The sequence below is a fragment of the Hemitrygon akajei genome, chromosome 22 (genome assembly GCF_048418815.1).
Source record: "Hemitrygon akajei chromosome 22, sHemAka1.3, whole genome shotgun sequence".
In the NCBI taxonomy this organism is placed as follows: domain Eukaryota; kingdom Metazoa; phylum Chordata; class Chondrichthyes; order Myliobatiformes; family Dasyatidae; genus Hemitrygon; species Hemitrygon akajei.
Window position 1 is genome coordinate 2,889,276 of NC_133145.1, and position 15,477 is coordinate 2,904,752.

Consider the following 15,477-nt stretch of genomic DNA (forward strand, 5'->3'; position numbering starts at 1 on the left):
TACCCTCTAACTGATCATTGTAACCAGAGTATTTACCCTCTAACTGACCATTGTAACCAGAGTATTTACCCTCTAACTGACCATTGTAACCAGGGTATTTACGCTCTAACTGACGCATGTAGCCAGGGTATTTACCCTCGAACTGACCATTGTAGCCAGGGTCTTTACCCTCTAACTGACCATTGTAACCAGAGTACTTACCCTCTAACTGACCATTGTAACCGGGGTCTTTACCCTCTAACTGACCATTGTAACCAGAGTATTTACCCTCTAACTGACGCATGTACCCAGAGTATTTACCCTCTAACTGACCATTGTAACCAGGGTCTTTACCCTCTAACTGACCATTGTAGCCAGGGTCTTTACCCTCTAACTGACCATTGTAACCAGAGTATTTACCCTCTAACTGACCATTGTAACCAGGGACTTTACCCTCTAACTGACCATTGTAACCAGAGTATTTACCCTCTAACTGACCATTGTAACCAGGGTATTTACCCTCTAACTGATGCATGTAATCAGGGTCTTTACCCTCTAACTGACCATTGTAACCAGAGAATTTACCCACTAACTGACCATTGTAACCAGGGTCTTTAACCTCTAACTGACGCATGTAGCCAGAGTATTTACCCTCTAACTGACCATTGTAATCAGGATATTTACCCTCTAACTGACCATTGTAATCAGGGTCTTTACCCTCTAACTGACCATTGTAACCAGAGTATTTACCCTCTAACTGACCATTGTAACCAGGGTCTTTACCCTCTAACTGACGCACGTAGCCAGAGTATTTACCCTCTAACTGACCATTGTAACCAGGGTATTTACCCTCTAACTGACCATTGTAACCAGAGTATTTACCCTCTAACTGACCATTGTAACCAGGGGTCTTTACCCTCTAACTGATCATTGTAACCAGAGTATTTACCCTCTAACTGACCATTGTAACCAGAGTATTTACCCTCAAACTGATGCATGTAGCCAGAGTATTTACCCTCTAACTGACCATTGTAACCAGGGTATTTACGCTCTAACTGACGCATGTAGCCAGGGTATTTACCCTCTAACTGACCATTGTAGCCAGGGTATTTACCCTCTAACTGACCATTGTAACCAGAGTATTTACCCTCTAACTGACCATTGTAACCAGGGTCTTTACCCTCTAACTGACGCATGTAGCCAGAGTATTTACCCTCTAACTGACCATTGTAACCAGGGTATTTACCCTCTAACTGACCATTGTAACCAGAGTATTTACCCTCTAACTGACCATTGTAACCAGGGTCTTTACCCTCTAACTGATCATTGTAACCAGAGTATTTACCCTCTAACTGACCATTGTAACCAGAGTATTTACGCTCTAACTGACGCATGTAGCCAGGTTCTTTACCCTCTAACTGACCATTGTAACCAGGGTCTTTACCCTCTAACTGACGCATGTTGCCAGAGTATTTACCCACTAACTGACCATTGTAACCAGGGTCTTTACCCTCTAACTGACCATTGTAACCAGAGTATTTACCCTCTAACTGACGCATGTAACCAGAGTATTTACCCTCTAACTGACTATTGAAACCAGGGTATTTACCCTCTAACTGACCATTGTAATCAGGGTCTTTACCCTCTAACTGACCATTGTAACTAGAGTATTTATCCTCTAACTGACCATTGTAACCAGGGTCTTTACCCTCTAACTGACGCATGTAGCCAGAGTATTTACCCTCTAACTGACCATTGTAACCAGGGTCTTTACCCTCTAACTGACCATTGTAACCAGGGTCTTTACCCTCTAACTGACGCATGTAGCCAGAGTATTTACCCTCTAACTGACCATTGTAACCAGAGTATTTATCCTCTAACTGACCATTGTAACCAGGATCTTTACCCTCTAACTGACGCATGTAACCAGAGTATTTATCCTCTAACTGACCATTGTAACCAGGGTCTTTACCCTCTAACTGACGCATGTAGCCAGAGTATTTACCCTCTAACTGACCATTGTAACCAGGGTCTTTACCCTCTAACTGACCATTGTAACCAGGGTCTTTACCCTCTAACTGACGCATGTAGCCAGAGTATTTACCCTCTAACTGACCATTGTAACCAGGGTATTTACCCTCTAACTGACCATTGTAACCAGGGTCTTTACCCTCTAACTGACCATTGTAACCAGAGTATTTACCCTCTAACTGACCATTGTAACCAGGGTCTTTACCCTCTAACTTACCATTGTAACCAGAGTATTTACCCTCTAACTGACCATTGTAACCAGGGTCTTTACCCTCTAACTGACCATTGTAACCAGAGTATTTACCCTCTAACTGACCATTGTAACCAGGGTCTTTACCCTCTAACTGACGCATGTAGCCAGGGTATTTACCCTCTAACTTCCCGTTCATCCCCCTGCCTTCGCGTTCATCCACCTACCTTCCCATTCATCCACCTGCCTTCCCGTTCATCCACCTGCCTTCCCGTTCATCCTCCTGCCTTCCCGTTCATCCACCTACCTTGCCATTCATCCACCTGCCTTCCCGTTCATCCTCCTGCCTTCCCATTCATCCTCCTGCCTTCCCGTTCATCCACCTGCCTTCCCGTTCATCCACCTACCTTCCCATTCATCCTCCTGCCTTCCCGTTCATCCAGCTGCCTTCCCATTCATCCTCCTGCCTTCCCGTTCATCCACCTGCCTTCCCGTTCATCGTCCACCTGCCTTCCCGTTCATCCACCTGCCTTCCCGTTCATCCTCCTGCCTTCCCATTCATCCACCTGCCTTCCCGTTCATCCACCTACCTTGCCATTCATCCACCTGCCTTCCCGTTCATCCACCTACCTTGCCATTCATCCACCTGCCTTCCCGTTCATCCACCTACCTTGCCATTCATCCACCTGCCTTCCCGTTCATCCACCTGCCTTCCCGTTCATCCAGCTACCTTCCCGTTCATCCACCTGCCTTCCCGTTCATCCTCCTGCCTTCCCGTTCATCCACCTACCTTCCCGTTCATCCACCTGCCTTCCCGTTCATCCTCCTGCCTTCCCATTCATCCTCCTGCCTTCCCGTTCATCCACCTACCTTCCCGTTCATCCACCTACCTTCCCGTTCATCCTCCTGCCTTCCCATTCATCCTCCTGCCTTCCCGTTCATCCACCTGCCTTCCCGTTCATCCTCCTGCCTTCCCATTCATCCTCCTGCCTTCCCGTTCATCCACCTGCCTTCCCGTTCATCCACCTGCCTTCCCATTCATCCTCCTGCCTTCCCGTTCATCCACCTACCTTCCAGTTCATCCACCTGCCTTCCCGTTCATCCACCTGCCTTCCCGTTCATCCTCCACCTGCCTTCCCGTTCATCCTCCACCTGCCTTCCCGTTCATCGTCCACCTGCCTTCCCGTTCATCCTCCTGCCTTCCCGTTGATCCACCTGCTATCCCGTTCATCCACCTACCTTCCCGTTCATCCTCCTGCCTTCCCATTCATCCTCCTGCCTTCCCGTTCATCCTCCTACCTTCCCGTTCATCCACCTGCCTTCCCGTTCATCCTCCTGCCTTCCCGTTCATCCTCCTGCCTTCCCGTTCATCCTCCTACCTTCCCGTTCATCCACCTGCCTTCCCGTTCATCCTCCTACCTTCCCGTTCATCCACCTGCCTTCCCGTTCATCCACCTGCCTTCCCGTTCATCCTCCTGCCTTCCCATTCATCCACCTGCCTTCCCGTTCATCCTCCTGCCTTCCCGTTCATCCTCCTGCCTTCCCGTTCATCCACCTACCTTCCCGTTCATCCACCTGCCTTCCCGTTCATCCACCTACCTTCCCGTTCATCCTCCTGCCTTCCCGTTCATCCTCCTGCCTTCCCCTTCATCCACCTGCCTTCCCGTTCATCCACCTGCCTTCCCGTTCATCCACCTACCTTCCCGTTCATCCTCCTGCCTTCCCGTTCATCCTCCTGCCTTCCCGTTCATCCACCTACCTTCCCGTTCATCCACCTGCCTTCCCGTTCATCCACCTACCTTCCCGTTCATCCTCCTGCCTTCCCGTTCATCCTCCTGCCTTCCCCTTCATCCACCTGCCTTCCCGTTCATCCACCTGCCTTCCCGTTCATCCTCCTGCCTTCCCATTCATCCACCTGCCTTCCCGTTCATCCTCCTGCCTTCCCGTTCATCGTCCACCTGCCTTCCCGTTCATCCACCTGGCTTCCCGTTCATCGTCCACCTGCCTTCCCGTTCATCCACCTGCCTTCCCGTTCATCGTCCACCTGGCTTCCCGTTCATCGTCCACCTGCCATCCCGTTCATCCACCTGCCTTCCCGTTCATATCCTCCTGCCTTCCCGTTCATCCACCTGCCTTCCCATTCATCCTCCTGCCTTCCCGTTCATCCTCCTGCCTTCCCGTTCATCCTCCTGCTTTCCCGTTCATCCTCCTGCCTGCCGTTCTCCCCCAGACACACTCACACCCTTGTCAACAACCCTGCTCTGCCTCGTCCCACCACCCACCTACACTCTCCGCTGGCTCAGTGGTTAAACTCTCTGCGCATCGACCCGGGTTCGATCCCCGGTCAAACCTCACTCACTCCTCCGCTTTTCTCTGCCTAATCCTCACTCCCCTGCCTTCCCTCCAAACACTAATAAACACTCTATCCCCATGTCATTGTCCTGTGCTTGGGTTCACCCATCCACGGATGCTGCCCGACCTGCTGAGTTCATCCAGCTTGTTTGTATGTCTTCAAAGACCCTGTTGTATCTGCCTACGCCACATCACGGGCAGCCCATTGCATGCACTCATTATTTATTCATTCATTATCCTCTATTGTCACCACACAATTGATACTAGAGCATACAATCATCACAGTGATACTTGATTCTGCGCTTCGCGCTCCCTGAAGTACAAATTGAAGTAAATATAATAAAAATTTAAATTATAAATCATAATTAGAAGATAGAAAAGGGAAAGTAAGGTAGTGCAAGTCAGGTCCGGATATTTGGAAGGTACGGCCCAGATCCGGATCAGGATCTGTTCAGCAGTCTTATCACAGTTGGAAAGAAGCTGTTCCCAAATCTGGCCGTACGAATCTTCAAGCTCCTGAACCTTCTCCCGGAGGGAAGAGGGACAAAAAGTGTGTTGGCTGGGTGGGTCGTGTCCTAGATTATCCTGGCAGCACTGCTCCGACAGCGTCCGGTGTAAAGTGAGTCCGTCGTCGGGCGCCCCAGGTCGGGCCGAGTGACGGGGGAGGCTCCGCTGCCACTTCCAGCTGCCGGGGGCCCAGGCTGTCGATCGGGTCGGGCCCCGAAGCCCACATTTAATCCTGGAGGGCCAGGCTGCCGGCTGAAACAAGTCCGTGAACTGAGTCACGGTTGCAGAGGCCTCCGCTCCATCCGAGCCCCGGGCTCAATTTCTGAGGTCGGCAGCAGAGGCTTCACTTCCAGCAGCTGTGGATGGCCACCAACGGGGCTCTACGGTGGTCGCTCCGGGGAAGCGTCTGGGGTACCTTGAGGTCTCCGACGTCACTTCTGTGTGGTCATCTGCTTCGGAGAGGCGCTGGTCGGAATGGGTAGCAGGCCGCGGGTCTCCGGGAACGTGGTGGACCTCGGACCAGGCCTCGCTGATCAGGTCCAGGTACGGTCTGGAGTTGAAGCAATTCTGGCACGTCGATGCTCTCCAGCTGGGTCAGTAACTTCGCCAGGGTGTTGTTGATCTTGCTAGATGTAGCAAATCGGAGGTTTAGGAGGGTTTCTTGGGTATAGGATAGTGTAGAGGGCAGTTTGCCGGGAGAGCACGTGCAGAGTCAGTTACCAGCACCACTCCCTGTGTAAAATACTTACCCCGGATATCTCCTCTGTACTGCCTTCCAAGCACCTTAAAACTGTGTCCTCTCATGTTAGCCATTTCAGCCCTGGGAAAAAGCCTCTGACTATCCACATGATCAATGCCTCTCATCATCTTAAACACCTCTATCAGGTCACCTCTCATCCTCTGTCACTCCAAGGAGAAAAGGCCAAGTTCACTCAACCTATTCTCATAGGTAATGCTCCCCAATCCAGGCAACATCCTTGTAAATCTCCTCTGCACCCTTTCTATGGTTTCCACATCCTTCCTGTAGTGAGGCGACCAGAACTGAGCACAGTACTCCAAGTGGGGTCTGACCAGGGTCCTATATAGCTGCAACATTACCTCTCAGCTCTTGAATGGTTGATGAAGGCCAATGCACCATATCTTAACCACACAGTCAACATGCACAGCAGCTTTGAGTGTCCTATGGACTCGGACCCCAAGATCCCTCTGATCCTCCACACTCCCAAGAGTCTTACCATTAATACTATATTCTGCCATCATATTTGACCTACCAAAATTAACCACCTCACACTTATCTGGGTTGAAGTCCATCTGCCATTTCTCAGCCCAGTTTTGTATCCTATCAATGTCCCGCTGTAACCTCAGACAGCCCTCCACACCATCCACAACACCTCCAACCTTTATGTCATCAGCAAATTTACTATCCCATCCCTCCACTTCCTCATCCAGGTCATTTATAAAAATCACGAAGAGAAGGGGTCCCAGAACAGATCCCTGAGGCACACCACTGGTCACTGACCTCCATGCAGAATATGACCCGTCTACAATCAATGTAAAAGCAAGGAGATAGCTCTTGAGGTTTTATGAGACTCTAGTCAGAGTACACTTGGAGTATTGTCAACAGTTATGGGTTCCATAACTCAGAAGGGATGTATGGTCATTGGAGAGAGTCCAGAGGAGGTTCATAAAGATGATTCCGGGAATGAAGGGGTTAATATATGAGGAGCATTTGGCAGCTTTGGCCTGTGCTCACTGGAATTTAGAAGAACGTGGTGGGGGGGGGGGGATCTCAGTGAAACCCACTGTATGTTGAAAGGACTAGATAGGGTGGATGTGGAGAGGATGTTTCCTATGGTGGGGGTATCCAGAACTAGAGGGTACAGCCTCAAAATTGAGGGGTGGCCTTTTAAAACGGAAGTAAGGAGGAATTTTTTTTTAGCCAAAGAGTGGTGAATCTGTGGAATGCTGTGCCACAGACTGCGGTGGAGGCCAAGTCCGTGGGTATATTTAAGGCAGAAGTTGATGGATTCCTGATTGGTCGGGGCATCAAGGGATATTGTGAGAGGGCAGGCGTTTGGAGTTGAATGGGACCTGAGATCAGCCACCAGGAAATGACGGAGCTAACTAATGTGCTAAATGGCCTAATTCTGCTTCTGTGTCTTACGGTCTTTAATGGAGTGAAAGGTCCTTGCAAGTTACCTCTCTCTGCGTCCTGTCCTCCTTTGCATTTTTACATGGTCTGTTGTCCTATTGAATTCCTTCTTCTTCAGCCCTATACGTCTTCCACATATCCTCTTCCTGCTGTTCACTTCATCTGCCTTCCCCACCCACACACCTTGCCCCTCACCTGGTCTCAACTATTACCTACCAGCTTATACTCTCTCCCCTCCCCTCACCTACTTATTCTGACTTCTGCCCACTTCTTTCCCAGTCCCAATGGAGAGTCTGTGCCTGAAACATTGACTCTTTATTCCTCTCCATGGATGCTACTTAACCTGCTGAGTTCCTCCAGCCTCTTGTGTGTGTTGCTCAAGATTTCCAGCACCTGCAGAATCTCTTTTGTCTGTCAATTCCTAAAGCTCAGTGAAAAAATAGCTGTTGCTGCCCAAAGATATTGTGCAAGGGATTCCTCAGTATTGTAAACTGGCAATTGCTGTCGGGGTACCGCAAGGTTCGGTGCTGGGACCGCAGCTGTTTACAATATACATTAATGATTTAGATGAAGGGATTAAAAGTAACATTAGCAAATTTGCTGATGACACAAAGCTGGGTGGCAGTGTGAAATGTCAGGAGGATGTTATGAGAATGCAGGGTGACTTGGACAGTTTGGGTGAGTGGGCAGATGCATGGCAGAGTCAGTTTAATGTGGATAAATGTGAGGTTATCCACTTTGGTCACAAGAACAGGAAGGCAGATTACTGTCTAAATGGTATCAAGATAGGAAAAGGGAGAAACATTCGGGTAAAAACCGGAGAGCTTCTGTTTAGAAATGTAAGCTCTATGAACCACTTTAAATTGTAGAAGAGAATGACGAGCACAGAAGGATGATTTATTAACCCGTTTAAGAATTTTATTCCATCTATTATCAGAAATCTGACAATTTAGGTCATCCTCCCAAGCTTTTTTTATTTTATCTAAAAAGTCTTGTCTAGAATCAATCAACAAGTTATAGATACCGGTAATAGAACCATTAACAAAAGGTTTTAAATTTAAAAGATCGTCCTGTAAATTTTTATCAGGACCTACAGGAAAAGTAGCTAATTGGAAACGTAGAAAATCTCTAATTTGAAGGTATCTGTAAAAATGTGATTTTGGGAGTGCAAATTTATTTGACAATTGGTCAAATGAAGCAAGAGATCCTGAGATAAACAGGTCCCAAAAACACTTAATACCTAATTCATCCCAATCTTTAAAGACTTTATCAGTCATGGAAGGGATAAAAAAATGGAAGGGATAAAAGTTTTTACCCGAATATTTCTCCACTTTGTAATAAATGCAACTCTGCTGATGCCTCTTTAATTCATATGTTTTGGTTTTGCCCTACAATTGAAAAGTTTTGGCGAGAAGTATTTCATACCTTTTCTCAACTTTTTAGGGTCCAATTGAACCCAAATCCCCTTACTGCCTTGTTTGGTATTATTGCAATTGAAGATATAACTTTAAATACTCCTAACCTACAGGTTTTAGTTTTTACCTCTCTTTTAGCAAGAACAGCAATCTTGCTTAAATGGAAGGAGTCTACCCCTCCTACACATCTTCAATGGCTATGTGATATTATGTCTTATTTAAATTTAGAAAAGATCCGCTGCTCAGTCTTAAATTCGAAACAATCTTTTTATGATATTTGGGGACCTTTCCTAAATTACTTTTCCAATTTATAAAGTTTAACAGTGCACAGACTTTTATGTATATTTTTATCTTCACTTCTTAAGTGAATATGTTTTTTTCTAATTATCCATTATCATCCATCAGCTTTTTTCTTTGGTAGTTGGTTGGGGGTTGACTTTTTTATATATATAAAAAATTTCTTTTATGATGTATGACCTATCTTTAAATTTTTGATTACAGAGTGGTATACCTTTATGTGTTATGCTATAACATTTTGATCAATTTTATTACAATATATGAATGTACACAAGTTATGTTGAGGTGTATCTATGTGTTGCACTCTGTAAATCTTTTTTTAAAAGAAAAAAAAGTTAGGAAAAGGGGAAGTACAATGAGATCTAGGTGTCCTTGTTCATCAGTTGCTGAAAGTATGCATGCAGGTACAGCAGGCAGTGAAGAAAGCTAATGGCATGCTGGCCTTCAAAGCAAGGGGAGTTGAGTATAGGAGTAAAGACGTCCTTCTGCAGCTGTACAGGGCCCTGGTGAGACCACACCTGGAGTAATGTGTGCAGTTTTGGTTTCCAAATTTGAGGAAGGACATTCTTGCTGTTGAGGGAGTGCAGCGTAGGTTCACGAAGTTAATTCCCGGGATGGCAGGACTGTCATATGTTGAAAGATTGGAGAAACTGGGCTTGTATACACTGGAATTTAGAAGGAAGAGAGGGGATCTGATTGAAACATATAAGATTATTAAGGGATTGGACACAGTAGATGCAGGAAACATGTTCCCGATGTTGGGGGAGTCCAGAACCAGAGGCCACAGTTTAAGAATAAAGGGTAGGCCATTTAGAATGTTCAGGAAAAACTTTCTCACCCAGAGAGTTGTGGATCTATGGAATGCTCTGCCTCAGAAGGCAGTGGAGGCCAATTCTCTGGATGCTTTCAAGAAAGAGTTAGATAGAGCTCTTAAAGATAGCGGAGTCAAGGGATATGGGGAGAAGGCAGGAACAGGGTATGGATTGTGGATGATCAGCCATGATCACAGGGAATGGCGGTGCTGGCTCGAAGGGCCGAATGGCCTACTCCTGCACCTATTGTCTATTGAATCATGTCTCTTTCTACCCTAATCTCCTGTGCTTCTTCCCAGACTAGCATCAACCCGGCATTCCAAGCTGGAGAGCTGGAGTTTCTTCTGAAGAAGGTAAGGAGCTTCCCCTTGCCTCTTGGAATGCTTCTCTGTGAAACAATGGCTTCTTGGTGACTGAGTGGTGCAGCAGCTGGTGTTGCTGCTCAGATCCAGTGCAGCAGGTTGCATACAATTCCCTCTGGGCTTCTGATTCCTTCCACATCCGGAATACGTGCTGGTTGGCAGAAAAATTGTTGCTGTAGGTTACCCCAGAGTAAGGGGATGTTGATTTGGTGGCTATGTGGAAAAAGTAGGCAACGGGAAAGAGATTGATATGATCAACATTCTGTGTAATTTTTTTACAGCTGCACACACTATCTGTTGATCTAAGCAGGAATTTTTTACACAGCTTGAAAACCACACGGCACTTTAGTTTATAATATGCACATTATGAATATTTAGAATGAAAATTTAAAAATCACAACCTTTTAATTTTATTTATTAGTTGAAGAGTATTATGAAATACAGTACAAGTAAGAAACCCTTTCACATTTTGTGGACTCTTTCTCGTCTGCCTTTATTACAGTGTCTACGAGCGCTGAGCAGGTTGATTTCACATCCAGGTGAAAGATGCATCTTAATCCTTATTAGGTCATCCAAATGATTCACTTGTCGTCTGTTTCTGGATTTACATTTGATTGAATTCAAAATACTGAATCCACATTGACAATCAGCACTAGAAGCTTGAAATGTTCCAACAAGAACTGACAGTTCTTCAAATTCTTTGTTCCTAAGCATATAGTTCAATACATCAGTGAATGTCTTAATTGAACCAATCTTAACTTTCTCGGGAACAACAAATTTGAAAGCACAGTATTGCTGTGGTATTTTTGAAGCAACGCTTTTGTCATAGTTCGTAATAGCAGCTGAATATATTTTTTTCAAATCTATTTTCCAAATTGAAAATTGGTTGCATTTGCAATAGCAGCAAGGTCAATAGCTTGTCATTCTTTTCACTCGTCATCAGGAAATCTGTTATTCAAGTGATTACACACATTGAATAAATCGCATTACTAACATCAGAACTTACAGATGCAAGCAGATCTTACACTTGTCACTCCGGTAAATGGTACCACCAAGATACTGTGCCTGTAGCTTGTTAACTTTTGTTTTTGCAAACTGCTGTGCTTCAAATGTATTTAAAGAGCTTTTCTGAAGAACTTTACGAAGAGATGCCAGATCTTTTAAAACATCATGAAGGACAGTTAATGCTACTTGATATTGTGGATTGGTCAAAATCTTCAGGCAGTAGTTGCTGACTGGATGGTTACGTTCATTAACTTGCACTTTGCAATACTGTGCTGGATTAAAACTTTGTAATTCCTCATTAAAGCAGCAAAATATCTTGACAGCCATCTTACTTTATTTAGTGGTCTGTGACATTAGCTAAACACAAAGTACGCTGCAGATGCTGTGGTCAAATCAAGACGTACAAAAAAGCTGAATGAACTCAGCAGGTCAGGCAGCATCTGTTGAAAGAAGCAGTCCTGATGAAGGGTCTCGGCCCGAAACGTTGACTGCTTCTTTCAGTGGATGCTGCCCGACCTGCTGAGTTCATCCAGCTTTTGTGTGACATTAGCTAATTCTTCTAGCTTTCCTTTTTTAACCAACAATCCATTGACTGCTTGTTCGTAGCAGTGTTTGTATATCCTAATTAATACTTTTTTTCCATGCATTGTCTAAACCCAGGTATTCTCTGTGTACAACACAATATTGCTTAGACAGATGCTTTATTTCTTGTTGAAGAACTGCTGCCACAGCATTATTCTTTTCAAGCATAACATTTTTCCCATCTGATGTAAATGTCACCACCTTTTGAATATCAAGATTGTTGTCATTTTTACTCTATCCTTTATAAATCTGACTTTCAAGACAATATTACTTCTATGAATAGATTTTTGCAAAAGCTGAATATACCTAAAATTTCTACTCAAGATATGAATACATTAGATGTGCCTATTAAACAAGAGGAAATAACAAGGGCTATATCCTCTCTTCAATTAGGTAAGGTTCTGGGACCAGATGGATATACAGTGGAATTTTGTAAGACTTGGTTACTGAGATACTTACACCTCATTTATGTCAAGTTTTCACTGATTCTATATCCTCTGGGACTCTCCCAAAAACTTTTTATGAGGCATTAATTTCACTAATTTCTAAAAAAGGAAAAGATTTATCTGAATGTGCCTCTTATAGGCCAATTCCTTTACTAAATGTGGATTCTAAAATTCTTACTAAAATTTTGGCTAATAGGATTGAGAATATTTTACCTAAAGTTATCTCTAATTATCAGATTTATTAAGAATAAATATTCATACTTTAACATTCGGAGACTATTAAACATTATTTATTCCACTCCATCCATAGAACCTAAATGTGTCGTTTACCTTGGTGCAGAGAAAGCCTTTGATAGGGTGGAGTGGTTTTATTTATTTGAAATTTTAGAAAGATTTAATTTTGGTCCAGATTTCATTTCCTGGATCAAATTGATCTATCAAGCTCCTGTGGCTGTGGTTATAACTAACAATCAAAAATCTCCCTGTTTTAGACTATACAGTGGTACCCGGCAGGGCTGTCCTCTTAGTCCTTTGTTATTTAACTTGGCTCTAGAACCTCTTGCTATTGCTCTTTGGAATTCCAATAGTATTCAGGGTATTAAGAGGGGATAAAATGCATAAGGTTTTGTTGTATGCAGACGACTTGTTAGTCTACATTTCGGATCCTAAGAAATCTATTCCTTCTATGTTATCCATATTTTTTGAATCTGGTAGTTTTTCTGGATATAAGATAAATTTATACAAAAGTGAGTTATTTCCCAGTAATAATCATTTGGATCAGTATGAGCAATTACCTTTTAGTATTGCTAAAAATCAATTTACTTATCTTGGTATTAAAGTTACAAAGAATTTTAAAGATCTGTATAAATATAATTTTCTCCCATTAATTGATTTTACCCAGCAAACACTTTCAAAATGGTCTCCTATGACACTATCATTAATTGGTCAGATTAATGCTCTTAAAATGATAGTTCTACCGAAATTCTTATATATATTTCAAGCAGTTCCTTCATTTGTTCGAAAACAGTTTTTTGACAGAATAGACTTTAAAATTTTATCCTATATTTGGAACAATAAAAATCCTAGATTGAGTAAATCTTTATTGCAGAAGTTAAGGAAGGACGGTGGTATGGCTTTACTAAATCTTAGACTGTACTACTGGGCAATTAATATTCGATATATTACCTGTTGGATTCATTATTCAGATATATATGACTGTCCTTTATGGGTGGAATTGGAGAAAAACTCGGTGTAGGGGTATTCATTGGCCTCTTTACTGGGAGCTCCTCTTCCTTTTCTGCTCTCTAGGTTTGGTAGACAAGACCTCAATCCTATTTTTAAACATACATTAAGAATTTGGTTTCAGCTTCGCAGATTTTTTGAATTAAATAATATTGTCCTTTCTGGTAAAATATATCATAACTATTTTTTAAACCATTAGTTTCAGATCAGGCTTTTTTAATTTGGAAAACCAAAGGAATAATAACTTTTTTGGATTTGTTTATAGGGATTGTTTAATGTCTTTTACTCAGCTAGTGGATAAATTTGATTTATCCAATGTACACTTTTTTAGATATTTACAAATTAGGGATTTTTACATACCTTGCTTCCAAATTATCCCTCCGCTTATCCATCTAATATAATAGATATCCTCTTCCAGGTTAAACCACTCTAAAAAGGATCAATAGCTACAATTTATAAATGGTTATTGAATTTATGAATGGTATCTAACGATAAAATTAAAGCTGCCTGGGAATTGGAATTTCAAGAGTTACTGTCAATGGAGTAAAATTTTTCATCTGGTAAATACTTCATATATTTGTGCCCATCATTTCTTGATACAGTTCAGGGTGGTGCATCGGGCACATATGTCAAAGGATAAATTAGCCCGCATTTTTCCCAATATTAACCCTATTTGTGATAGATGTAATACTCAGGTGGCCACTTTAACTCACATGTTTTGGTCTTGCATAAAGTTGGAGAATTTTTGGAAAGATGTTTTTAAAACCTGATAAAAAGTGCTGGATCTGGCATGGTCCTATCTGGCAATTCCCCATTACCTCTTGAATTGAGCCTTAAATCCCCTCGCCTGATTTCCAATTGTTCCCAATTCAGCGAATTACACACACCTGCTTCCCATCAGTAAATGCAGGATTAAAAACCCTGGAATCACAACAAGGAGCTGCCAGTTCGTTGGTCGACTCTTGTATGAGTAACCTCGTTTCATGGTTCTTTAGGACCGTCAGTCCTAAGTTCCACATCGTTTTCCTGGATTCTCTACGTGAACCTTATCTCTGTGTCAAAACCCTCCTGGATATCTATTCCACGCTGGCAACTGTGCTAGCGCCTCTTGATCCTGCCTCCGTGCCTGTGTCCAGCACTTGAGCTCCCCCCGCAGACACGTCCTTGCAACAGGATCTGGTTTTACAACCAAACTTATTTACAGCTATTTTTGGGATTATTCCATCGGAAGCAGGATATATTCCTGATTCTGCTCAGCGGATGATAGCCTTTTCAACCTTATTGGCTAGGAAAGCCATTTTACTTAAATGGAAGGACCCTAACCCTCCTACCCTCTTTTATTGGCTTTCTTCCTAGGCTATAAGTAAGCCTAGTAATTTCTAAGGTAGGGACATGTTCAGCACAACTTTGTGGGCTGAAGGGCCTGTATTGTGCTGTAGGTTTTCTATGTTTCTATGTTATTTACCAAAAAAGTCAAAATATAGAATTTTTCACATCAAATACAAACCACAACTCACAACACAAGTAAACAATGTCAGGCAGTCAAAACAACTGACAGACATAATGGCAAAAGTAATATGTTTTGACTAGATGCCATTGGTAATTAGCAGGCTGGCCATTTATTAACAATGAGCTACCAACTTCCATTCTGTATTTATTGTCACTATTTGTAACAGTGTTGTAACTTGAAACTCTAACAATGTAGATATGTTGAACCTGTAAAATGTTTCAAAGTAAAGGTGTGGTATGTTTATTATTTAGGAAATTTGTGGAATATATGCATTAACACATAATTAATTACAGGGTTTTCACAGTTATATTAACATTGTTATGAACTGTAACATTTTAGAAACAAATCAGCAGCAAGAGATTTCATATTAAGTCAGGTTTTAATGTTAAAACCACTATATTTATTAGTATCTACTTATAATATAGTAACAACCAATATAAACAAAAGTTAACAGTGTTATGGGTGGGTATGTAACTATCAAGCTTAGGAATAGTTATTAAAGACTTAAGATGACAAATTAGTACAGTTCAGTAATCCACAGAATAAATGATGATTGGAGAGAGATTTTGTAATTCAGAGTGGAATGTAGAGAGAG

The 15,477-nt window shown here is 43.0% G+C and overlaps 1 protein-coding gene across 1 annotated transcript in view; it reads left to right on the forward strand.

Moving 5' to 3' along the window:
• acsf2 (acyl-CoA synthetase family member 2) overlaps window positions 1–15,477 on the forward strand; it is a 527,858-nt gene that overhangs the window by 102,929 nt on the left and 409,452 nt on the right. The window contains 1 exon segment of the mRNA XM_073026612.1: window positions 10,035–10,088. Within this exon segment, the coding sequence (XP_072882713.1) occupies window positions 10,035–10,088 (54 nt within the window).